The sequence below is a fragment of the Melozone crissalis genome, unplaced genomic scaffold, assembly GCF_028551555.1.
Source record: "Melozone crissalis strain CALT ecotype California unplaced genomic scaffold, PUWL_Pcris_2 ptg000018l_1, whole genome shotgun sequence".
In the NCBI taxonomy this organism is placed as follows: Eukaryota; Metazoa; Chordata; class Aves; order Passeriformes; family Passerellidae; genus Melozone; species Melozone crissalis.
In genome coordinates, this window is record NW_026535796.1 from 22,790,427 (window position 1) to 22,816,513 (window position 26,087).

General features: G+C 46.1%; 1 protein-coding gene across 6 annotated transcripts in view; it reads left to right on the forward strand.

Annotated features, from left to right (window-relative positions):
- The first annotated feature begins 266 nt into the window (after positions 1-266).
- Positions 267-26,087, forward strand: part of SLC8A3 (solute carrier family 8 member A3) — a 112,898-nt gene continuing 87,077 nt past the window's right edge. For 5 of the 6 annotated variants that reach the window (XM_054275353.1, XM_054275352.1, XM_054275354.1 and 2 more), the window contains exons 1-2: positions 267-778; positions 20,225-22,036. In XM_054275353.1, the coding sequence (XP_054131328.1) occupies positions 20,271-22,036 (1,766 nt within the window). In that variant the 5' untranslated portion in view covers positions 267-778; positions 20,225-20,270. Of the gene's footprint in view, positions 779-18,934; positions 19,913-20,224; positions 22,037-26,087 lie in introns of those variants that run through there. The other variant, XM_054275351.1, reaches the window with a different exon arrangement.

A 26,087-nucleotide genomic window follows, 5' to 3' on the forward strand; every position in this document is an offset into this window, starting at 1 on the left:
GTGTGTGCGCGTGTTACATGCAAGACGTGCTCTGCCTTTATTTATTTTGGAAAGGGTTTGCCTTGGTTTCACCGTGCCTTGCTTTAAACGATCCGAAAATCCCCCCCGGATTCAGAGGAATAAATATGCATGGCTTGTAATTCTGTTGCAGCGCTCGCTCCCAGCTGATAGGTGACGTGGAGTTTGGAGGCTCGCAGATTGGCTTTTTGATTTGGCTTCTTGCTGCAGTTGTGCAAACCTCGCTGGCTCCCAGAAATCAGGCTCAGCGCTTTGCCGTGCACCGTAATGCTGGGAAACCTGCACCAAGCCCCGATGGTGTGAGCGCGGGAGCGGGGAAAACCCAGCAGATTCAGTGGCAATCTGGGGTACAATCCATTTTCTCTTTCCCCCTCCCATTCATCTCCGTCCTCCTCGCCCTCCTCCCTCTTCGCCAAATCTCCCTTCCCTCCCCAAACTCCACCGCACGGAGCTGAAGATCAAGGCTGGTGGATTTATCAACATTTTACCTCCACCCCCACCCCCTTTTTCCAGATGCACCTCCCCGCTCTCCCTGACAGCTGCAAAAGGGAGCATAGGTTTTGTAGCGAGCGAGGCAACTTGGACTGACATGCAAAGGCGAACCCCCCCGTACCCGCACACACCGTCGGTGAATCACCGGGAGATGCGATGAGCTCCCTTTAGGAACCGGAAGGATTTGTGTTGGGGAGTCAGTGGAGCCCCCCCTCCCCATCCCCCAGCCCGACCCTCCAAAAAAAAGTCAGGAAAGCCGCCAGAAAGGGTAAGTAAGGGGGTGCCACCCCCGCTCCGCGGGAGACGCGAGGCTGGCGGGCAGGTGTCCTGCTGCCGCTCGGGGCTCCATGCCTTGCACGCGAATGGCCGTGAGCGGGGGGTGTTGAGGGGTGGGGGGACGAGAGCTCTTTGCAGGCTCATCTCCCGGGATAGCGGGGGGAATTAGCGTTGCCCAGGCGCTGGGAGCTCGCTTCATTCCCGCTATCTTCCCGGCGCCGTGGCCGCTCCGTGCCCGTTTGTGTGTGTGCGTGTATGTGTGTGTGAGGGGGGATGCGTGTGTGTGCGCTGCGGAGGGAGGGAGGGCTTTGCCTTCGGCGCGGAGCGGGCGCTGCGGGGTGGATGCGCGCCGGGGAGGGGGCGCCGGGCCGGGCCGGGCGCTGCGGGGCCGGGGCCTGGCGGAGCGGGCGGGCTCCGGCGGGGCGTGCGCGGCCGGAGCTGCCCGGTCCCGCGGCACCGCGCGCGGCCGCCCCGGGATCCCTCCCGCCGCCGGGCGGGGGTGCCCCGGTTCGGCGGCGCGGCGCGGCCCGCAGGGATGCCGGGGAGCCCGGGGGGGGGTGGTTCTGCCCGGGGCTGCCAGGCGGGGGAAGCGGCTCTCATGCAGTGCTATAAATTTCCTTTTTTATAATTCCCCCCCATCACTCCCCCCTTTTAAATTTCCTTTTTATTTTTAATTTATTTTTTTCTTCCGCCGGGAGAGGCCGGGCCGGGCCATCCCCGGCCGTGGGGCGGGGGCGCCGGGGCCGCCGTCCTGGGCAGCTGTCGCGCTCCGTCCGCCGGGGCCGGCTTGTTTACCCCGGGTGTCAAATATAGCTGCTGCGCCAGGCGCTGCCCTAAATAGGGCACGGGCCGCCGGCAGGCCCGCAGCCCCCATGGCAGGGGGACAGGAACTCTGCACACACACATGCACATGCATGAGAGCTGACCTAAATGTGGGCTGCTTTTACACTCTACCTGTCTCCCAGCCTTGCTTCAGAGCTTTATGTTTTTTCACCTGTGTCTAAGTATTGATCATCCTGGGTGAGAGATGAAACCATTGCAGTTGGTTTTGGGGTTTTCTTAACTATTATTCTAAAGCGTGGCCATTCACAAGCATAGTCATTTTCCCCTCTGCCCCCTCCAATGGGGCTGTAGTTTAATGGTTGGGTTCCTGACTTTTTGGTGCTGTTCCTTGGCTTATTCTGGGGATTTTACCCTAAAAATCTAGTTCAAATTTAGGGGGAAATGCTGGAGGGACAGTCAGAGTGAGAAGAGGTGCCTTACACACATCTCTCCCCCCTCTTCATGCTTATATGTATGTTCCTTTAATTTCACACATCTCTTTTTAAAGCAAAAGAGTGATTTTTTTGGAGCTGTTTTTTTTTTTTATTTTTTTGGTTATGGAGATGAGAGGATTGGAAGACTTAGGTAACAGTCAGTAGCACCTTTCCATTTTGGAGCACACATCTCATGGCCCCTGGGAGACTGGTGGGAGGCCCAGGGCAGCAGAGCTGGCTTTAGGGGACACAAGACACGGGGGGGACACAGAGGCCTTGAAGGTGCTCTGTGGGTTCAGTGCAGCAGGGAGAGGCATCGCACCCCTGCGGCACCAGCATTTCTAGGGAGTCCCTAATCCTGCTCCATCCACTGCTGTTGGAAGCTTTTGTTTACCCTGATCATGGTTTAGCTGAGAAAGTCACATTTGGTGCTTATGTTTGTGCTTCTGTGTTCAACTGGAACAAGACTTGCTTCCTGAATAGAAGTAGTGATGTTGGAAAAGAGCATGTCCAGCTGCTGCCGAGGGCTGGCTGGGGAGCAGTGGGAGCAGCCCAGGAGCCCTCAGTTCTGCCATGAGTGTGCAACATGAGGCAAATTGGCTACCCCGTGTTGTAAATAGAAGGATGTAGTATCAGCCAGCGTGGGGAAGGAGATGACTGATGGGTATAGAGAGCCTTGCACAAAAGGTGCAGTACAGCAGTCTGGTCTCTTTTCCTTAAAGCCAAATATTAGTCCTGCTCTAATAAGGAGGTAGTTTAAGCATTGCTCAAATGCCCAAGGTAGGACAGACTGTAGTAATCCCACTGCTGAGGTCTTAAAGTGAGAGCACAGGAAATGCAAGTAAGCTTGCTATGTTTTTTGCATGCCTCCAGTGTGCTGCTAGGCACATCTCAGGTCCTGGGTTTCATTTGTATAATTAATGATATTTTTGTTCCTGGGTGGGGATTTGGTTACAATAACTAGTGGGTGGCAAGGTGTGAGAGGGAAGGCAGATATGTAGCCATCCTAACACCGCTCTGCGCGGCACTTGTTTTTGCAGAGATCCTGCTCTTTGCAAAGCTGCCACCTGACAGCGTGGCACCTGGGATGGCAGATGCCATCATCAGGTGGGAATAGTCCTTTCTGTTGCCCTGGGCAGTGTGGGAAGCAGTCTTCAGCACCCAGAACAGGAGATCACAATTGGAGCACTACCAAGCATAGCCTGGATCATGCATCGTTCTGTGCTCCACAGGTTCTTGCTGGGCCAGTGTAGAGCAGGGGCTGCCCTGTCTGATCCAGTCAGACTGGAGCACACTGTGTTGTTGGGAGTCATGGGCAATCGTTCTTCATGGCAATCCGAGGATGCTGAAGGCACTGCTCCTCAGCTTGGCTGGCTTGGAGGAAGGAAAGAGGTACCCATGGATGAATCCACCCTTCCTGCTTCCTCTGCTTTCCTCTGAAACTGGTGGGTTTGAAGTCAGAGGAGGCTGGTCCAAGTTTGGCAGATGCTATGGTGTTGCAGGTTGGACAGGTAGAGAGATTGCTAACAGCTTAGGCTGACCTGCTGCTGTGTTGTGGCAGATCCCTTATTTTTAAAGGGTCTTTCCTGTGGGAGGCTTCCTCTGTCCCCAAGGCAGGGCAAGGCCACAACAGCGTGTGTCAGCACTTTTATTAGAAACCAAGTGAAGATGTATTCCCTTCGCCAATATTTTCAAGTGAAGCACTATACAGATAAATGGTCTGTCTGTCAGGGTTTTGTTTGCTTGTTTTAAACAAACAGCATCAGTCTCCTCCCCTAAGCTTCCCCAATGGCCGAGTGGCATTGACAAATAGTTCCTTGTTCTTTGTTGCTGTCATGTTTCAGATGCCTTTCATGTGCTTCACAGTTAAAAAGATGGCTTTGATTGCTGGCCAATTTTTTTTTATAAACCAGGCAGTAATTTCTAATTCTATATTTAAAAAAAAAAGTGAAGGAAATTAAATTACAATGACAAAAACATCTTCTTAATAGGGAAAAAAGTCTCTGAAGGCAGGAAATTGATAGTTGCAATGTTCCATCTACCATCACCCACTGTGTTGAGGTATTGTGGCATAGATTAATGCTGTTGTTGATTAACTGTTTAGATAATGGTAACTCCTAAAGGCATTAGCCTGGCTGGGGGCCCATGTTTCCAAGCGCCATACAGATGTTTAGTAAATTACAGTCTTTGTCCTGAAGAGTTTCATGCATTGAGAAGTACATGAGATGATAAGCTGTTCTCGGGGAACCTCTAAAACACCTGTATTGCTGAGCTTGTGGTCCTGAATCTGCTGATTTCAGTGATGTGGGGTTTGGGGCTGAAGAGGAGGCTCCTGGTCATGTCACTGCTTGCCGGCAGAATGAGATCCAGGAACCACCTCAAGTCTCCTGCAGCTTCAGTGGGCTTCTGGGCTGCTTGAGGACTAACACAGTATACAGTGTAGCTGGCTTCTCTGCCTCTCCTCTGCCTTAATGCTTTAAGCTACAAGCTGTGGTTGAGGGACATCATGGATGTGAGTGCATGAAGTTCACCATGATGGCCTCCCAACCTCCCCACAAGACCCTTCTGTCACAGGGGTTTGCAGGGATGTGTCATGCCATTCTGAAGGTACCACCACCACCCCATCTTGGTAGTGTCACAGTGAAACCCAGGTGCCATTGTTCCTGCATTACAGCATCATAAAGTAATTAGCTTGCCCCATAAGACACATTTATAAAGAGGTGATTATCATGCCCCCATGCTCCTTCAACTCTCAATTTTCTGGTAATTCTGTCTTTAAATCTGCTTGCTGGAGCCTTTGATCACACAGCCGAGCTGTCATTGATGTCTCTGACAGTTGACATCATGGGAGAGAAGGGAGCTTAGGGCTCTTAACATTTCTTTTATGACAGCTTGTTTTCTAATGAAACACTCCAATGAGGATTTTCCATCATAATAAAACAGGGAGCTCTTCCAGAGCACTCAGATTTAGGGAGAAGCTTCTGTTTCTATTCACTAGCAGATTATTTCAAGGCTACAAAACTGAGCTTGCTCTAGTTGCTGCCTTCCTGTACTCTGCTGTCTTTTTACCTAAGCCTCCTAACTCAGGACAGCAGCAGAGACAGCCAGGTCAAGAGCAATCAGAAATACTAAATATCCTGTGCTACTGGGCATGTTTTGTAACCAGCGAGGTGCCAAAGAATTTTAGGAACTACAGACAGATGAGACTGCATTGCCATTGCTTTCATCTCCCCTCTCCTAGGCTGGTACTTGGAGGCTGTCTGAAAGCAAACAGCAGCATCGCAGAATAGAGTTTTAATCAAAAGAAGTGTAGTGATGCAGGGATGTACCTGTGAGAGGGCACTTAGATCTGACTGCTGAGGTTGTGTTGAAGGTGACATGACCAGGAATGAACGTGGGACTACAGTGCTGACAACAGAAGGTGCCCTGCCAGTGCATTCATATGCTGCGTGCTGGTGAAAGCTGGTTTTCATCCCCAGAGTAGGGGCAGAAGCAGGGAGGGTTAGACCATGGCTGCACCTCACTCTGGGTGTGTCCTAGCTCACCTCGATGGGAGTAGTGCTAGGAGAGAGTCTGTCAGAGTCCAGGCAGGCTGTGAAATCCACCACTGCCCCAGAGCCACAGCTCCCTGCACACAAATTAGCGAAGGCAGCACTGCCTCTGCCATGCACAGGTGAGGGTACTTGGAATACTGCTTCAGATCTGAAGAACTTGTCCTTTTGCTCTCCATACTGTTTACTGTCAGGAAAATTTGTCTTGGGTGATTAAGTTGCGGATGTCTTGGTATACCAACTGAGGGAGGCCTTCATTGTTGGGGAGCAATATCTTGATGTTGAGCTTCAAGTTCACCTTAATAAGCACCTTTATCCTCTTCTCTGGTTTTGGCTGGGATTAGGCAGTGACTTGAACACACATGTTGGTTGGGAAAAATGGAGACAGAGATATGTCTCTGCCCTTGCGTTCCAGGACAAGGCTGTTCAATGGTCTGGGAGGTGTTACAGGATTCACTGCTGCAAGAGGCAAACCTGCCTCTGCCTATATAGCTGATGCACTTGCCATGCTTCTCATCTGGGCCTTGTTTTCTACAGCTTTCCCACCCTGGCTGCTTGTTTCTTCTCCTGTCCCACCTCTGCAGGATGCTGGCACAGTGGCACGTGTGCCCAGGTGGTGGGTTCTGCTTGCTTTTCTGCCAGACAGATTCCTGGTCCTTATTCACGCCCTAGCCATGCAAATAGTTATGCCAATATAAAGGGGAGAGCTACAGCAGAGTGGTAACAAATGACCAGAGGTGGAACATGTTCAGGTTGGCTTAAGAATCCCTGCTTCCACCTGTGAAGCTTCTGCCTGAATTGCCTGCAGCAGTTAAGGCTTGGAGTTGGTTCAGCCTTGAAGTCTGTGCTTGATGAAACAGATAGTACTGAATGCAAATTAGTTGCAAAGAATCTAAGAGTGATGGGGTCTGCAAAGTCCTTTTAAAGCTATTAAGAGGCACAAAAAGCAGGAAAAAAATACAAAATAATTTTTAACGTAAAATCATCCCAAGAACATGCACAGGGGTTAATCTTGATTAAAAAAAAAATCAGAGTCTAGGCCAAGCTATTTCTCAGGTGCAACATGCCAAATGGACTAGGTTTTTCAAGAAGAGAATAAAATGGGAACTTCCCCTCTGCTCTCGATTCTTTCGAGTCCCTTGAAAGCTTCACACTAGCACTCAGCACTTCATCAACAGCCATCTCTCCATGTTGAAGCCTCCAGACTGCATTCCCTGGCAGTGCAAGTGGGAGCAGTGCCAACTGTTTTATTAGGTTTGCACCCACGAAACCCACTAGCAAGGGAGGACCTGACTCTTTGTCCTCACAGGACCGCAGCGGGCTCAGTTTGTGCTGCTGCTGTGCACACACCGGGGGTGCTGAGTGTGGACTCTCTTGGCCAGTGAGAGAGTCCTGGGGAGGCTGCTGGCCTCGGTGCTAACAGGGCCCCTTGTGAGGACCCAGGGACCAGAGTGAGGTGGAGCTCTCAGTGTTGCTGTCTTCAAGGTGTGAGGGAAGGTGGGTGTCTGTGTACTTTTCCTTTGTGAAGGATTCTGATGAGGGATAATGACTTATCATGCTTAATGCTGCTGCTTTTGCTCTGGCAGCTCCTAGACAAGAATGAGCCTTTCAAAGCTTGTGTCATAGGAGGCAAGCAGGGGGAATGCTGCTGGAGTTAGCCATGATTGGATATTCTCCCATATGAGAATTTTGAGAATTTGTGTGAGGCCTAGACAATGGCCTCACACAAATTATCACCCACACTGACTTTTTAAGCCTCATTTTTTCCTTTCATTTTAACCTTCCAGAGTAGTTTCAGGTTCACTTCTTCTAGTAAATGTTTCCTCTTCTCTTAACTTAAATAATCCATCTCCCCAAAGCTGACCTGACAGATGTTTCCCCCGCAGTGACCCTGCGCACACAGCACACTTCATGAAACCCTGGCTTCCATGGGGAAATGCAGCACCAGCAGTGACCCTGCTGGTGTCCCAGCTAAAAATAAAGCCTGTCCCTCCTGGCAGTGTTGGGGTTTGCTTTTAAGTAGGTAGGCAGTTTTACCCACTGGCTGCAGTGTGCTCTTGTGCCAGGCAGAAGGCACAGCTTAACCTTCAGAGCATGATGGAGCTGCCTTCCCTCTGGGGAATCACACCAGGAGACTGAAGGTGAGAAGATTCTCCGCTGCACTTGGTGCACCTATGTCACTCCCAAAAATCTGCTGGCTTGCCTGCTGCCTGTCTAGATCCATCTCTTTGCTGTTTGTGCATCCTAGTGAGTCACAAACACCCCTCCTTCTCCCAGCTGTGGCCTTTTCCTGCCTCTGCTTTTCCTTCTTAAATATACAGATTTCTTCATGATTCTCAGTAACTGCCCCAACTCCTGACTTCCCTCAAAAACTCCATGCCTTGTAGCTTTCCAGCATCAAGCTTCTTTTGCCTTGGTTGACCACCTCTATCCCTCGGACCAAAGTTAATTTCCCAGCGAAGGCTGATGGAGGGAACGTGGGAACGATGTTGGATTGTGCAGTATTCGAGAAACCTCATCTAATTTCTGTTGAAAAGAGACTATGAAGAGGTGGTCTGGTCATAATTTGCAAGTATCTGTGTGGGAGCCAACAGCTACTAGGTATGGTGGGCTTGGTGCAGTCAACCCAGATGAAGGGTGGTCTTGGTAAGCAGGTTTGGGAAAGACCACAAGGGTGCTGTGGGAGGAGGGGTCAGGGGGAAGATCCAGAAATGTTTCTATGTCCATAGAGTGAAGATTTGTTTTGATACAGGCCTCAAGTTCATTGAGAACCCGTTTTATTCATTTGTCTGCTCACTGAACTCCCACTGCAAAATGGATTTGTTTCAAGGCTTTGTCTTGAAAAGTGACCATCATTTTGTCAAAGATGTTTTGTGCTTGTTCTTTTACCTGTTCATGTATCTGACCTGATTGCAACACTAATGGTGGCTCTGCCTGGGATAACATTCTTCCTGTCCATTGTTCCTCACTTGCTGGTGTTGGAGGACTGTTGCTTCTGTTTTGGCAAAGCATTTCCCTGTGACTTGTGACAGATGACAGGAGTTGCTGTCATCAGCAACGTCAGGATGAGCTGGGTTCAGAGCACCACCGCAGAAATATAGCTGGGCACAAGAGGCTTTCTGGGCTGAGGCAGGAGGGGTAGGGAGTGAGTCTTAGTAAGGGTGTGAAAACTGGCTGTTTATTTCTGCCTCAACTGTTGCTCAAGTCAATCCTGCACTGAAACTTGCAGCAAGAGTGGGACCCTGCAGTTTTCTTGCTGTAGCAGGGTCTTAGGAGAGATTTGGACTTGAAAGCAAGTTAAATGCATCTCAGTTTGAATTTTCTCTTCGCAGAAAAGGATGAAAAAATAATTTTTGCTGTCCCTGAAGGGTACTCAAACTCCTGAGTAAAACTGATGGAGATATGGGACTACTAGGATCCATAATGGAAGCTGTGCCCCTCAGTGGCAGGATAGAAGCTGTCCTCTCTTTTTGCCCTGGTGGCTTAAATAGATTGTACAGTGAGTGCTGCATGGGATGAGTGTGTTATCCAAGCACATGCATTAAGCCAGTGACTCCTGTCATTTTACCTCCAGGATAAGGCACTTCACGTGCTGATCCAGGGTGACAGTGGGCACATGGTAGAGGGGAGAGACTCTAGCCTTGTGTGCTGCAGTCTGGGATTGTGGGGAGAAGGAGAATATTCTCCTTCTCTTGTCTGATTTCAGTGCATTTGGCTGAGGTGGTCATCTCCCATGACTCAGCTACTGCTCCTGTTGGCAGGACTAGTTGTGGCAGATTTGGGGCCAGCATGGAGTATTGGGAGGAAGGAGGAATCGGGGCAGGATTGGATGGGAATATAGTTGTACGGGGGAAGTAGGAAGATGCCCCACAGCTGCTTTGTGTGATGTAGGTTGTGAAGAAGAAATAGATCAAGTTTTCCTTTTGAAGGTTTTTGTTGTATAAAATGTTGCCAAAGTTCCTAAGGCATCTCTTTCAATAGAGTAAGCTGGCTCTGCTGACTTGGGCTCACTGGACCTGTGCTGATTTGCGCCAGAGAAAATCTGGTCCTAAGTACTCTGTCTCTCTTCTCGCTTGCCAATGCAAAGACTAGGCTGGAAAGATAGTTCTGGTTTTTAAGATGACTTTGTGTAAAAACAGGCTTTTAGAGGGGAGGGTCAAGGGGAGGAAGCTGGTGAAAGTAAGTGCTCTGAATACCAGGAGAATGCTATTTCTTCACTTTGGAGATAAACAGTAGTATGATTATCATATATGTTGCTAGAAAGTTCTTCTGATACATGATATCCTGCATCCAGTTTTCAAATATTCTCCACTGGTATCTAAGTTAGGACTTGCTGACTGCTGGGAATGGAAGAGTATCATTGCAGGCGCGTTGGAAACCACAGGGGAGAAGCGTCATCCTTTACAAACAAAGTGCTTTGTTGTATGCACTGCCCCCAAGCTGGCAATATAGGTAATCTTGATTTTTTTTGAATCTTCTTAATGGGTCGAGTCATGTATTTACCTGGCTTAGCCCTAAGACATCTGGGTATGGAATCTGCCTGATGCTCTTCGTAGGAATCAAGAAATAACCTCATGTCTTTCTTTGGAAAAAACTGCAGTAGTCTCTCATAGTCATCTGTTTGATTTTCTGCAGGAATTCTAAATCATGCCTAGGTGTCCAGTGGAAAATCTGTGATTTCAGTGGGTTCCAGGTATCCAAGTGGGTTAAAAGGAGCTGCTCTCTTAAGCTTCTAATCACCCTTTGAAATGTGGTCCTTTGCAACTCCTTTGGGGGAATATCTAAGGCACATTCAGACCATGGAGGAGGCAGAGGAGGGAGGTAGTGAGGCTGTAATAGTGAGAAAGAAGGATGTGGGTATTGAGGGTGTCTAGCTCCAGACAATATTTCAGATTACCTGCCCTTGGCAGGACAGAGCAGGGCAGCCAGCCAGCAAGGGCAGACCTGCAGTTGGAACACAAACTGAAAGGAAAAAGGTGAATCAACCTGTCTGGTAATTCTGTAGTGAAGAACAAATTTCTGCCTGTCTTTGCTGTAGAGATCAGAGTGGCATATGGCTTTATACAGCCCACAGGGAAAGCCATCAGAGGGTGGGGAGGGAAGAAATGGAGGTGGGGCAGCGGATAGCCTGGAGACTACTGCCACTTACTGTAATTGCTGTAGCGGCTCAGCTTCCACTGTTTGTTGTCCATGTCATCTCTGCAATTACCATATGGTAAATATGACTTGAGTCTCTAGCAAATAACAGAGCTAGTATTAAAAGAGAATCTGTAAACAGCTAGTGCAGAAATGAACAAAGAGCAATAAACAGCCTGGACTTATGAAGAATGAATTAATCATCGTGGATGCGAGGGCTTATTTTTTTAAAGTAGTTGCAGAATTAGCAGCTGAAAAAACACCAACGGATTAAGATATCTAAATTGTCAATAAGAGAGATGTGGGGATATATGGCAGTAAAGGGTGAAGGTGCTGTGTGGAATCTTATTTGATAACTGTATTCAAACTGGGTGAATTTACAGGTTTTGGCACCTCCCAAGTGAAGTGGGAGGTATTTTGAGGATAACCCATAGCTCAGTGCATTTTTCATGCCTCCTGCTGTGCTCAGATCTGCAGAAGCAGTGGGCGTGTTACAGTGTATTTCCCACATCTCAGCTGGAGACCTTGACTTTCTGGTTGAAACTCTGGAAATCTCTGCTTTCATTCTGCACATGGCAGTCAACGCTGTGCTCCTTGTGCCAGCCCCACCATGCTGGGGGTGCACACAGACAGGTGGAGAGGTCTTAAAAAGTGAACAACACAGTGGGTCTCTGTCCATCGGTCTTGTCTTAACCTTCCTAACAGTCCAGTATCTTGTGAAAACCTGCTGTACAGCAGAGCTGAGAGGCAAGTGTTCACTGCCCGGGTATGTCTTTCCTCCTCCAAAGAGGGCAGATGTGCTCTTGTTTTTGGTGGGAGCAGGCACTGAACTATGGCTCTCCCAGACACCCGTCTGCTTCTGACTGCCTCGAAGATGGAGAATCAAGAAGAGATGAAGATAAATGATTAAAGGGCAGCCTGGGCTAATTTATAAAGATTAAAATAAATTTGTGTGCTTTGGCTAAAGAAAAGCTGTGGAGGAGAAGAGCTATTTACAAGTATCTGAAGCATGTAAATCTCAGACAGGGAGGAGAATGGTTGAGAGTGCTCCAAGGACATGATAATGAGAACTAGCAGCATAAATTTTCTTAATTTCATCCTAAATATAAGGAAGACGGCTAAAGCCTCCAAGATAAATTACATCATGGCAGAGTCTCTATGGGAAGTTGTGGAGATGCCATCACGTGGATAATTTAAAACTCAGCTGGACAAAGTACTAGGAGATTATGGTCACAAGGGGAGGAAGGCAGTGGAAGTCCCTGAGGCATGGACCAGGCAACTCTTCTGTCTCTGGTCTAGCTAACTCTGAAATAAATGAAATCTGTGCTAATTAGGCTGAGGGCTTTTCTAATATGACAACAACCACTTGTTTTTGCTGCAGTAGTAAAGATGCTTTCTGAAGTGTAACCTTCTTCTCCCCTCCCGGTTTTCTGCCTAGTCTCTCACTTCACCATTTGCTGCTTCTGCCTCCATTCACTTTTTTAATATTTTCTTTCTTGCTGAGCCAGGAACAGGCCCTTCTGAACAGACTTGTGGAGGGCTTATAATTTCTCTTCTGTGTGATGTGGCATTTTTGGCAAAAACTTTTTTTTTGCTGCATATAGACCAAAAAAGTAATACATTTTGTTTTTATTTTTCCTTTAATAAGTTTAGAAATAAACAGGCTCTTCCAGAGGATGGGAACAGTGAGTGCCCCAGTTCCTGGGATTAGCACTCAGCATGGCTTGCTGGTGGCTAAGGGCTCCCTACCTGCCTACTTGTTGCGCCAAATCCAGCACATCATGTGGTTTTTGTTTGTCTCAAATAGGTTTTCTGTCAGAAAACTTGTGTTTTTCTTAACGAAGTCTGGATCTAAAGATGAGATGTGACTACAACACCTCTTCTCTCCTTATGTACCATTTAGCCTGCCTCTCTGTGCAAATAACTGTGGGCTTTGAGGCACAAGTGCACTGTTGACAACAAATCCTAGAGTCTTTAATTGTAACAGTTGCAGATCTGTCACCAGAATGCTAAAGAAATGTCAGAATTGCTGCTGTCATCTGTAGGATGCTGTGAGTCACTAGGTGATAAGTTGCACTCTGATGGTGGCACCTGAACCAGCAGTATAATATTTCCATGAAGCAGGAGCAGTAAATAACACACCCTGTGTGCTGCCACGGGCAGTACATAAAATGTCTTTCACTGACAAGAAGTTTTCCTCACACTGCTGAAATGTTTTTCCCCTTCCCCTACTGCTCCCCAAATGGTCTTCACTACTCTTTACAAACCAGCAAGACAGTGTGATGGAAACCAGTGCCTGGTGCAACCCTGGGTGTTGTCAGGTGCTCCATGTTTTGTCTCCTTAAGCTGCAGTCCATGGAAGAGGCAGGGGGACCACCAAGTGGTTTACCAAGTAACTCCACTTCTTTATTTCCCTCAGCCTCCCAAACCTAAAAGGAAAGATTTTCAGCATCTTCACTGGGCCTTTCACATCATGAGCATAAGAGTCTGGAGAATGTGGCTGAACCTTCCCCCTCATTTTGGGGCCATTCAGTTACTGGGAAGAACAGGGAGTTCACCTGCAAGGGGATACAAGCACCTAAAGACTTCAACTGCTTTTAGAAATATTGAAAAGACTGATCCTTGAGGGTCAGCCTCTAAATGTGCAATGGAGGCTTCCCAGTGACTTCTGAAGGGCCACAACACTGACTTTTTGCCAAATGCACATGTGGTTGTCACTAAGGCACTGCAGTGAGCTCCAGGTGCAGTTTGCTCTGGGTCCCTGTGCACTAACAGCAGGATTGGTGGTCACAAGCAGGCCTGGACCCCATAGCTGTGCTTCTTAGTCTCTTACTATGTGGGTGACTGAGCATGGGCACAGGCTGACCAGAGAGTTGTGTTTGAATATCCTCAAGTGTATTTTTTAGTATGTTTTGAATGTATTCAAAAGCTAGCTGTATGTGGTCCGGGGCAATTGGCTCTAGGTGGCCCTGTTTGAGCCAGGGGGTTGAAGTAGATGGTCTCCAGAGATCCCTGCCACAAACAACAGTGAGATTTGTGTAATGTTCATGAAAAGAAAAAGCCCTCATCTATATCTGAGCAGATAATACTGCCTTTTAAGCAGGAGCATGCCCACTACTAATCTGTATGTCAGCCTAAATACTAGGTTTCGGGGTTTGAATGTAAAAAAGGCTATGGTTCTGGGGGAAAAAAGAGCAACTCTTGCTGTTTCCTAGGCTGAGGAATCTCAAACATGGATGTGGACGGGGAGCAGAAGAGCGAGCCCACCGTGGCCTCAAAGAAGGCTGCAGTACCACACACCATCAATAAGGATGGCTTTTAAAGTGTGGCTGTGGCTGCCCACTGGAGGCTTTCTGCAGTGTCTGCCACCTCCTGTGCGTGTCTGTGTACAGAGCTGTGTTGCAGCTCCGCTACCCATTATCTGTCTGTCCCACACAGATGTTCTTTAGGTCAGGTGTGAGCAAGGAAATAAAATGCCTGGCCAGTCAAGTGCAGTCAGTGGGGTATTGGAAAGGGACAATTAAGTACAGGCATCTTTATGGGTTAGCTATTTATGCCCCTGCTTTTCCAGGAGCATCATGGATACTAAAATACAGAAAAAACAGTATGGACTGGTTCCCCAGGGCAAGTTGAGTGTTTGGAGGTTGCTCCTAGCTGTACACAGACTTGTGCTCTGCTTGGACCAGCCCCTGGGATCACCAAATGAACTGGATCTCATCACTGCAGCATTTCTATAAGGAATTAGTAGACTTGAGTTGTTATGTCAATTAACACCCATTTACCATGCTAGAATGGTGGGTATTGCTCAAATTAGTAGACGCCAGCTTGTAAATATTAAAGACTTGCTAAGAGAGCTGGTAGCTTTTTTTTATGGTAGCTTTTTTTTTGCACCATCTTGAGCAAAACGAAAGGCTGCTTTTGACATATACCAAGGGGATTAATCCATAGGCAGCTAATTCTGGGCTTTGGCATGTTTACTGTGAAGTGCAAAGTAACAAGCACCTACAGCTCTCTGCCATAACTCTTCCATGGAGCCGAACTGTGGGGATCTGTCATGGTCTAGATATGAGTTATTGTGCTGTTTCCCTCATAAAACCTAGCTGGTGCAGTAGTACAGAGGTAAACTACCTCTTTGCTGTATCATAATCTGTGTAAAGTCAGCTTGGGCTCCTTGGTTGTGCTCATTTCAGGTAGGCAGGCATGTGCCATTAGTCTGACAGTTTAAGGCCTGGTCTGTGTTGGAAATTTGTACTTGTCAGGCAAAATGAATCTGATTACACTGCTGTGGCCTTTGGCTTGCAGGTAAATCTTAATTTGCATTCTGGATACTATTCTTGTAGTGATGAGCAAGGGACTCAATAGCATTTCAATGGAGAAAATTGAAAAATAGGCTTGGTTTCATATTAAATATTTTGCCATGCTTTTATGCTGGGGGAGGGAGGACTGTGCAGTAGGTATAATACCTCCTCTGCAAAAAGTCAGTCATTTGTGTTCTTTGGCAAAAAGGCTATCATTTCAATTTTAGTTCATGGTTGTGAAAACCCCTGTATGTTCAATCAAAAAGCTTTTATGTGCTTTGGAACTGAGGAATGTGAAGTCATGTTATTAAGCTGAGCCTTATTTCTGTCTCACTCAGCTTTGGAGCGGGGCTGTGAGATGATGCTGATAGCAGTGCTGTATCTGCTAAGTGCACCTTGAGCCATCTCTGCCTGGCTCCAGTGCAGCACCCACGCCTGAGTGGGGCTCACCCCATGCTGAGATCTAATCAGCTGCCTTTCCTGGCTAGTCACAGATGTACTCCCATGTCTCATTTATCTGGGAGGTGGGAGGAAGAGGGGAAGGAGAGGGAGGTGCCAGAAGACTTAATCTTATTTCCAGGTCAAATCCAAAGGCTTTTTTGATGGTTTAAGGGGCATTTTGCCTAAATAAGAAATTAATAGGGACTTAGGGGGTTGCCTTTGGTTTTGTATTTAATGAGCAGTGATATAGGAACTTCGTATGAAGAGGTTACGTATCAGCCATCACTGTGTTACGTTGCCTCTTGATTTTATTTCTTGTAAATGCTTCCTTTTGAAAATATCCTTACCTTTAGATTAATGAAAGAAGTTGTACACAAAAAGCTAAATTATAAGGTATCAGTATAGCCTTGCCAGCTTTATGCCAAATACAAATCCACAGGAGACAAACCATTAGTCTTCTGAAACTCAGCTATTATAAAATATCATAAAATTTGTCTCATAGAACCATAAAGTGGTTTGGGTTGGAAGAGACCTTAATTGTGACAAGCGTGGTCCATACTACCCTCTAGACTGTCTTCAGAAGGATTTCAAGACTCATCTTTTTACTTATGGGTTCTATTTATGCATTTATAGATGATGTGGCCATTGTCAACTCTTGTAGAAGGAGTTCCTTCCACTAAAATAACTATTATGTGTCTTCCCAGAGCCTTCCTGTTGAACGCTTGCTCATCCTGGTGCAGTGATGCTCACAGCACTTTGTCTCTCTTTTGCATTGATTGACTGCTTTGAACTTACCCTGCCATACAGGGGGCACTTTCTGGTCCCTTCACTGCCAGTGCCCTCATTTGCGTGTATTCAGTTTGGAAGCAGGAGCAGGGCAGAGACCTGTGGGAGAAAATTATGTCTGATAGCAAAGAGATGGTGGAAATTATGATCCTTGTGGTCATCCAGTACCAACTAACTTTGTACTGTTGCTGCAGCCTCCTGATGTTCGCATCTTGTAGGGCCAGGGCAGTGACAGTGCTGGAAGGTGTCCTCTGTTTGCCAGACGTGGATGTGTTTTGTTGCACTGGTGTCAGAGGGGTGACACCGTGATGCCTCCTGAGTGCCTAGGAGTGTCTCAGGATTGTGCTGCAAGGCCACCTGGAGGCCTGGTGCTCAGAGCAAGTCTCATGCTAAAGGTTGGCTCCTGTCATAGTCAGCCCTGCTGAGATCAATGCCGCTGCTTAGAGGAGGAGTGGGGAGTGTCTGCTCCACTCCAGGCAGGCCAGGAATTCCCTCCTCTGGTTTTTAGACTGAGTTTAGTAGCTGTACATTAGGGAGAACTTGCACCTTGTGTAAGCAACCTTGTTGACCTGGAGCTAGAGAGTGAATTTTAACTTTTCTGTCCTCTGTCACCTGAATGTCAAAGCATTACCTCAATGTTTTCTTAAGACCAGTTTTAAAATTTAATGCTTTTATTCTGTTATAAAGCATTTTTGTAGCAGTTCTCAATAGGGGGATGACCATAAGAATGCTTCACTGTATTTTTCACTTTGGTTAGGTTGCTGTTTTTCATGTTAATGAACATATATTAAGATCTTATTAGACAGCATGGCTGTAAGCAGAGTTCCTGTTGGTCCCACTGGGAAGTTTTATCTGTGGCAAAGAATTGCAGGATCAGGTCATTATCGTTTCATTTTAGAAAAATGATTGTGACCTCTACTCGATGTCAAAGCAAATGAAAATCAGTGAAGAAAAATGTTCCCAATTTCTGAGATTTTAGTCTGCAACGCATAGCCTGAGCTTGGAGATCCTAACCCATAAACAAAGGCTACCCTGGCAGAGATTGTCTTTGAGATAACATACTATTAGTTTGATAAATAATAGTAAAATTAGCCTCTGCTTAAAATCAAATTAAAAATTTAAGTGGAACTGGCAAGGTCCTGGAGTGTGTCGAGGAGTGCCAAGCAATAGAAACCATCATGGTATTACAGAAGGTAGACAGTGTTAATTACAGAAGTTGTTTGTCCCACAGAGAAGGAGGTTGGTGGTAGCAGTGATTTATTTCAGAGGGCATTTAGTCATTGCACTATTCCTAGACAAGGCTCTGAATTTAAGTGATGCTTAGACTCGTAAATAATGTTTGAAACCAAATTTAGGTGGTTGAGTCATGTATATGTTTTTGAAAGTACTCCTGTCTTTCTGTCAGCCATTTCTACATGGCTGATCTTGGAAGACACAGCACCTACTGGATGTGGTACAGTTAAATAGGAGCTGGGAGCTGAAAGTCTCAAGAGGTTGGTGGATACCTGCCAGCAGCTGCAGTATGGAAAAGGATGATCTGATGTGCCTGGGGTGTTTTTGGAGCTGCTGTGCTCGTGCAGCTGGTCTCTGTGTGCACCTTGCGTCAGAGGCACCTGGAATGCGTCATCTTTGCTGTTGTGTGCACACATCTACCTGGCAGCCCAGAGATCTTGGGCTTGCTCACAGTCACTGGCCTGCACATGTTCACTGGCCCTTTCTCAGGAGTTTCCTAACACCCTGCACCCCGAAATCTAGGCAAATACTGTGCAGAGAGGGAAGGAGGAGAAAATGGAGCATCAAACTGAATCTGAGTTGTATTTGCTGGGCAGTTCAGTCCTTGCTGTGACCCTGAGATATGCAGGCAGTGGGGTGTTTTAGTGAGATTTCAAGGCTGTCTAGCAGTCCTCACTGGGACTGAGGTCCCTCGCATCCCTGGGAGCTCAATCAGGCACCAGGACTGTGGGATACAGGGGGATAGGTAGGTAGGCATTGGAGCGGAAAGGTATGTAGGCGAACATGGGAGAATTTCACTCTTTTGAATTAGTCAGCACAGCATGAAGAACTGTATTGTTTTTTAATATCAAGGGTGTCAGATATGGATTTGTGATCCTGATACTGCATAATCAATTCTCTTCCCTCTGCTGTGCTTTGTCAGGAACAGTTGTGTTCATTTGCAGTCTGTGTTCACGCTTTCCCTCCTGTTTTGCTGTCTTTATAGATTTTTATCTGAAAGTTGAAAATGTTTTTTTGTTGATATTGGGAAGATTGCACCCGCTTTTGGAAATAGGCAACCAACACAATATGATGATAAAATAGCCATTTGAGATGCATTTATTACTGCTGATAACACAATAATGTTGTCTGGAATATTTACAGTTCAGAGAGGAGGGTGTATCTCCTCAAGTGTTCAGGAGCTAGTTAATCTCTTTGAACTACTGTCATCTGAAGTTCAGGCATCTTGCTCTAAACTGCCTGACTGGGCACCCTCATGAGACAGCAGAGAAAGGTGTGAAGGGACATAATCCCTTCTGGAGATGTAGATCTTAAATACATCTTTTGTGTCAGCACGGGGTGGGACGGGAAGGATCGCTCCCTGGAAATGAGTCTCTCCTCTGACCACAAAGGGAGCCTGAGAGACTTGGTTTGACTTGCTGCCCAAGATTTGGTAGTTACAGTAGGGGAAATGAATCCCAGGCCTGCTCATTTGGCAGTACAAACCTCAATGAAAGTTAGTGGGAGTTAAGGCTTTTGAACCTTCCAAGTGCTGTAGATAATGCCACTATTAAGGTTGATGTTTCCTGTGAGATCCTTGCCTGTGTCTGGATTCACAAATGTGATTTGTCAGTTAAGCTTGAGATCAAATTCTTCCAGAGGCCCGTTATGAAGGAAGGAGAATAGTGTGATCCATGATAATGTGAAGGGTTCAGAATCCAATTTTAAATGGTGCATGCCCTACAGCAATGTAGTCTGTAAGTAATAGAAGGTGTTGTTGGGCAGTGGTATGCCAAATCTGTGTGCTACATCGATCAGCTCCATTGTTTTTGTATGGTATTTTAGGTTAGAGATTACTTTCATTTTAGAAGATATTTGAAAATACATCAATTTCTTAGGGATGCAGAGGGAATGTTAGTGGGAATATGCATTTTGCTCTGTCTTCTGAGTTTTATGAGCACAACTTTGCCTAAATGTGGTATTTTTGTAGGCTTCTGTGACCATTTAAAAGTATGATTATTGATGTAAAATGTGACTGTCCAGATGGCAAAGGAGAGGCTAGTGATAAATGGCCTTTGGCACTTTGCCGAGCATGAGTCTCCTGCCCTATTTCTGAGTTGATACCTTTATCTTCTAACGTGGACCACCTGTGCATCAGAGCTTGGGGGAGCCGTAGGACTCTTCTGCAGACTCTGCAGCCTGTTAGGAGGGGCTGTTTGTGGGGATGATTTGGTCACAAAGGTACTCCATGATTTATGACTGAATCACGTCATACAAATGGACTTCATTTGGAGATTGGTCACTGGTCTTAAGTGGTACTTTTTGTGTTGCTAGAGACTGCTTGACTTGTTTTATTCCCTGGGTTCTGAGTCAGGGGGGTCCTTAGGTTTGACAGCTTGTGCTGAGTTGAAGTGCTGTGCACTGAGGATCACCATGGCATCACTAGGTGAGTGGTAGCTGAGCATTAGGTTCTGTTGCACATGATGTAGGTCAGGAATGAGCTTATATATATATACACACACACACACACACGTACCTTTCCTCTGAATTACTTTTCTAGCAGTTGATCTGCAGGGCATGTAAATGCTGCAGTTTGTTGGAGTCCCTGCTAAATACCTTCTTCAAAGTGGCAGAGAGACAGCCCATACATCTCTACCAGTACTCTTCAATGGTGAGATACTGAAGTGCATTTGGGTAAATGTTGCATCTTCCTTCTCTCTCATGCTTCCCTCCCCCCTCTCTGTTTTGTTTGTTTCAGGTTCTCGGCCTTTTTGGATCTACACAGTGGAAGTTGCATCTTGTGTATGGCGTGGTTAAGCTTGCAGCCTGTCACCTCGGCCTTCCTCCATTTTGGGCTGGTTACTTTTGTGCTGTTTTTGCATGGTTTGCAGGTGGATGCTGGCCTGACGGGAGACTCAACCAGTACAGTACAAAACAGCTCGTGTTCAGGATCTTTTGACTGCAAGGAGGGTGTTATCTTGCCAATATGGTACCCAGAAAACCCATCCCTTGGGGACAAAATTGCCCGTGTTATCGTATACTTTGTAGCGCTGATCTACATGTTCCTTGGAGTCTCCATCATTGCAGATCGTTTCATGGCATCTATAGAGGTCATTACATCACAGGAGAAGGAAATAACAATTAAGAAACCCAATGGAGAGACCACAACAACCACGATTCGGATTTGGAATGAAACTGTTTCCAACTTGACCCTCATGGCTCTGGGTTCCTCTGCTCCTGAGATCCTCTTGTCTCTGATAGAAGTGTGTGGGCATGGATTCATGGCTGGAGACCTGGGGCCATCTACAATTGTTGGCAGCGCTGCTTTCAATATGTTTATCATCATTGCCATCTGTGTCTATGTGATCCCTGATGGGGAAACCAGGAAGATAAAACACCTGAGGGTTTTTTTTGTCACAGCTGCATGGAGCATTTTTGCTTACATCTGGTTGTACATGATCCTTGCTGTCTTCTCTCCAGGTGTAGTTCAGGTTTGGGAAGGCCTGCTCACGCTGTTTTTCTTTCCACTTTGTGTCGTTCTGGCTTGGATAGCAGATAGACGTCTGCTTTTCTACAAGTATATGCACAAAAAGTACCGTACTGATAAGCACAGGGGCATTATCATAGAATCAGAAGGTGATCACTCTAAGGGAATTGAGATGGATGGCAAGATGATGAACTCTCACTTTCTAGATGGGAACTTAGTGACTGTGGAGGGGAAGGAGGTAGATGAATCTCGCAAAGAGATGATCCGGATCCTAAAGGACCTGAAGCAAAAGCACCCAGAAAAGGACTTGGACCAGCTGGTGGAGATGGCCAACTACTATGCCTTGTCTCATCAGCAGAAGAGCAGAGCCTTTTATCGCATTCAAGCAACCAGAATGATGACAGGAGCTGGCAATATTCTGAAAAAACATGCAGCTGAGCAAGCCAAGAGAACCACTAGCTTGCATGAGGTACGACCAGAAGAACCTGAGGAATTCATCTCCAAAATTTATTTTGACCCATGCTCCTACCAGTGTCTTGAGAACTGTGGTGCTGTTCTCCTGACAGTGGTGCGGAAAGGAGGGGACATGTCCAAGACCATCTATGTGGACTATAAAACAGAGGATGGCTCTGCCAATGCTGGTGCTGACTATGAGTTCACAGAGGGGACTGTTGTCTTGAAATCCGGGGAGACCCAGAAGGAGTTCTCTGTGGGAATTATTGATGATGACATCTTTGAGGAAGATGAGCATTTCTTTGTGCGGCTCAGTAATCTCCGTGTGGTGGAGAGTGAGGAGCCTCCAGAGCTCAGTAACTCCCCATATCCAAAGGCCATGTTGGCTTCTCCTTGTGTGGCCACAGTGACTATCCTGGATGATGACCACGCTGGCATCTTCACATTTGAGTGTGACATTATACACGTCAGTGAGAGCATTGGTGTGATGGAAGTCAAAGTCCTAAGGACATCAGGTGCGCGGGGTACAGTCATAGTGCCATTTAGGACAGTAGAAGGGACAGCAAAAGGAGGTGGCGAAGACTTTGAAGACACTTACGGGGAGTTGGAGTTCAAGAATGATGAAACTGTGTAAGTACCCCATTCATTTCTGTTCTCGGGTCTAGTTATGGTATGTAACCCCACATTTTGAGTCCATTACAGGTGAATGCTGACAAGGGACAGGCTCCTTTTCTTCAGCTTTCTATCAGTTTCCCTACTTACCTCTATCAGGCAAGAGCCGACAGCAGGATTTAAGAGCTCAAAGCTCTTGTCCCTTCCCTCTTGGGAATGACAAACTGAGGCTTAGAAATACTGGGGATCAGGGATAGGAAGAAAATACATAATTCTCTGAGGTCCTGTAATAAAGCTAAGGGTTAATGGAGAGTTAAGGTAGAGAGAGAAGGAAAAAGATGAGGTTTTACTTGGCTGGGCAATTACGGGAAAGCCTCTTTTTGAACACCAAACATGGGGAACACAGAACTTTGTTGCAATCCCTAGATTAAAGGTTCATAACAATTATTCCCAGGCATGCAAGAGCTGCTCAGTAGTCCTTGGGTTTTATTTTCACATGAGCGATACTTCATACCTGTGTCCCTAGGCTTGCCTGTGCAACTGGCAGGTCTGTGTGGCAGCTAATTCCCAGCACAGGCACAGCGGCAAAGCTATTCTGCTGAACCTGAAATCTCTGCAGCCTTTATGACTCTATAGTCTACCTATATTCCCTACATCACCTTCTCTATGATCGCTGTATGTCTGTTCATTTACTACCTGTGGTTTTTTCCCCCTTATAAATTACTGTGGCAAATGGCAAGTATGGTCTAAAGCATTACAGATCACAGCCTGCCCATGTGGCTCCATGACCCAGTGTTTTCATACAGAATAAAGAAGGGAAGCAGCACCCATCCTATTAATTCAGCTTTTTTTATTGCATACTAAGTAGCTGATGCTAAGCTAGGAAGTAATAAAGACCAGAGAGGCGATAATGTCTAATTGCTCTAAGTACCTGTTGTTAACAAAAGTGAGGAATGAGAAAAGTCCCTTAGTTGAGCAGGGAGAAGGACAGAGGTATGAGCCTGGTGCTAAAACTCCTAAGTGCCTAGTTCCTTTTGTTAAAATCTAATCACTTGATCTATCACAGGAAGAATTGTGCAGCTTGCATCTGACATCAGAGAAAGGAAATGTTTGTACCAAACCTCCCAAGGATGTGCCCAGAAGGATGTTAATATATTAAATTCTGCAAAGTAGGGATGTCCTAATTTGATAGGCCCTTCTGTTTTAGCCCACTAAACCATTTAATCCAGCTAATATCCACAGTCTTGATGCTTGATTATAAGTATATGTTCTTCCTGTTAGAGGAAGAGAAGCTCCTGTTGGCTGGCTTCAGCCAGTGTCAGAGCTGGAAGGGGATCAGCTGTCCTAATCTGGCCTTTTTGGGAAGATGGACCATGCAGGTCAGTCTCCTTAGCTGAGCCACAAGCTAATTTCTGTGGAGAAAGCAAAGAAGTACGTTAGGTTTGTGGTTACAGTCTCTTGTGAGCAGGCTACCTAAAATATGATGGGTACTACTTTGCTTTAGCCAGGGCTTGAAGCAGAGACTTTCCTTGCTTGAAGAAGACCATCAGTGAAAGGCCAGCAGATCTAGGGTAACAGAGAGTACTCAGAGCTGTACTCCCTTTCTCTCATGTGCTGGCTAATGGAAGACTTCTTTTTGTCTTTGAAAAGTGTGACAGAAGGTCAGAGCATACCTACAGAGTTGCTTCACTTGGGTTAAAACAAATTGTTTTCAGCAGAACCTTGTGGCACAGACTCCAATAAAAAAAAGGCAGTCCAGAAAACAAGTATGTGTAAGTTGCTTAACACTGTAGTTTTTGACCCAGCAGTGGCGTAGAGCATAGACAGGACATTTGTAGTGTATTTAAAATGGTGGCCACACCTGATGCATTAATGAGACTTTCACTTCTGCATCAGAAGCCTACTGAGAACAAAGCCCACTAGCCTCAGTGGCCATGAAGATAATGTGGCTAGCAGATTTTAATTTATTTTGAAGCTGGAATTAGTGTAGTGGCTCAACATAGCATTTAATCAAGCTAATATACCTAACAGGGAGGGAGATGATATCAGCCAGCACATATCTTTATTCACTCCCTATTTACTCCTTTATTCATACCTCCAGGAATTATAGGAATGCAATTTTAGTCTGGAAACATGGAGGTAGTTTTCAGTAATCAGTCTTTGGCCTTTAAATTCAGCGAACACAGGTCAGTTGCTGCATTTTGCCAGCTCCTCTTTGAGATCCAGGTTGTAGCAGCTGTGGAAACCTGGAAGCAGTAGTAGGTGGGTTTAATATTTTCTTCCTTCTCTGCTTTCTAAATCTGAATGCAGAAAAATAATTTTGATATTATACCTATTATTTAGGCTGCAAATAAATTTGAAGTGATTAAATCTGAATTTTGGACTTCAGTCCCATAATGCTGCTATTCCAACAAACAGTTTGCTTAGCCCAGTTTGGGAAGATGGGTGGATAGGGTGTTTGGTACAGTTTTGCTGACTCAGAAGGCAGTGCACGAGTCACAGAATTGCTTGGTACAAGGCTGTCTGAAGACACTGGGTCACCAAATAGCCAGAGCTGTGCCTGGCTCAATATTTGAGTCTGCCTCTTAGATGCCTTGCCACTGAGGGGGATTCACCACGAGGTATTGACATTCCCTGCATACTGAAGGGGGAACCAGGAGTCCACCAAGCTCAGTACAGAACAGAGAGGACAGCAGGGAGACTAAGATGGTCAGCAGGCAATACAGTGGGAGGCAGAAAGCAGCGAGAAGTTAACGTGCTCCCCACTTCAGCCTACTGTTTAGATCCTTGCCTAAGAAAAATGGAATTTGGGCTCTAGTTTCCATGCTGGTGTAAAACTCCTACACCAGCATGTTCACCTCACTGCCTTAACCTTCACAGTCTTCTCATGGAGTCACTTTGATAAGATTTTTTGACTCATGGAGGAGACAAATTATTTAACAGCATCTTGCAAACACGTAAGACAGTGCTGAGCTTTGCCGTGGCTATGCACATATGCTAAGGATCTGCAGAACTGCAGCCACAGAGAAGCACTGATCTGTGTAAACTGAAGGAGAGCAAAGCTTCAGTTCATGCTCTCAGCTTGCTCTCCATCACATGAACTTAAAAACTCACATTGTGCAGCAGCAGGCAATCTGTAAGCAGTTTGTAGGTTGGCCTCCTGAAGTGTAGCAATGGCTAAATTAATTTGGGGGGTGGACTGGATTACACAGCACCCCTGAGATCAAACTGTAGGAGAAGTGCTGCCACCTACCAGATCCCGAGGGCCAAGGATAAGGGCTTTCCCTGGAAACTAAACTATAGGGGGAACAGGCCTTCACTTAGATATAACAGGACAAAATAAACAGTCTCATGAGTGGTTTTGAGAAGCTTTCCCTAAAATATATGGGACCAAAAAATAGCTGAGTTGATTTGAGCTTTACAGAACAAGAGGGAAATGGATCCTGCCAGCGGGTCTTGCTTATTGCCTCTGTGATTCTTTCTAGACTAACACAGTCAAAGTTTCCTTACTCACTTTTGGGTGGGAGCACAATAGAATGTGCTGAGAATGCAGGCTGAGACGAGGGGTATTGAAACAATGCCAGTATCACTGAAATACGGTTCTATGCAGAGTGAGTGTGTGTGTATGTATGCATAGGTGTGTTTGAGTGTTGGATAGCTGTGAATCAAGCCATATAATCTTGAATGCTGTTGTCTGTTGAGAAGGGAGTTGCTCAAATCTCAAACATTTGATTATGCTGCCTCCTTTTCAATATATTTTTTATTTCTGAATTCCTGCTCCAATGAGGGCCAGATATAAACTAAGCAGCTAAAGTGGAATCCTAGCTCTCTTGTTGACCAAAAGGATCAATCAACCCAAAAGCTGCTTTTTTTTTTTTTTTTTTTTGGTAAAATGACTGAATACTTTTATTTTAAATTATTTTGTATGGAAATAAATGTTAGGTTCTTGAAGGTATGAAAATGTAGAAGAATGATTGACCCTGCTGCTTTATCATGTCTCAGCAATAAAGAAATCATTAAGAGCCAGAAGCAAAAAATGAATTGAGTTTTAAAGGATTTTTTTTTTTTT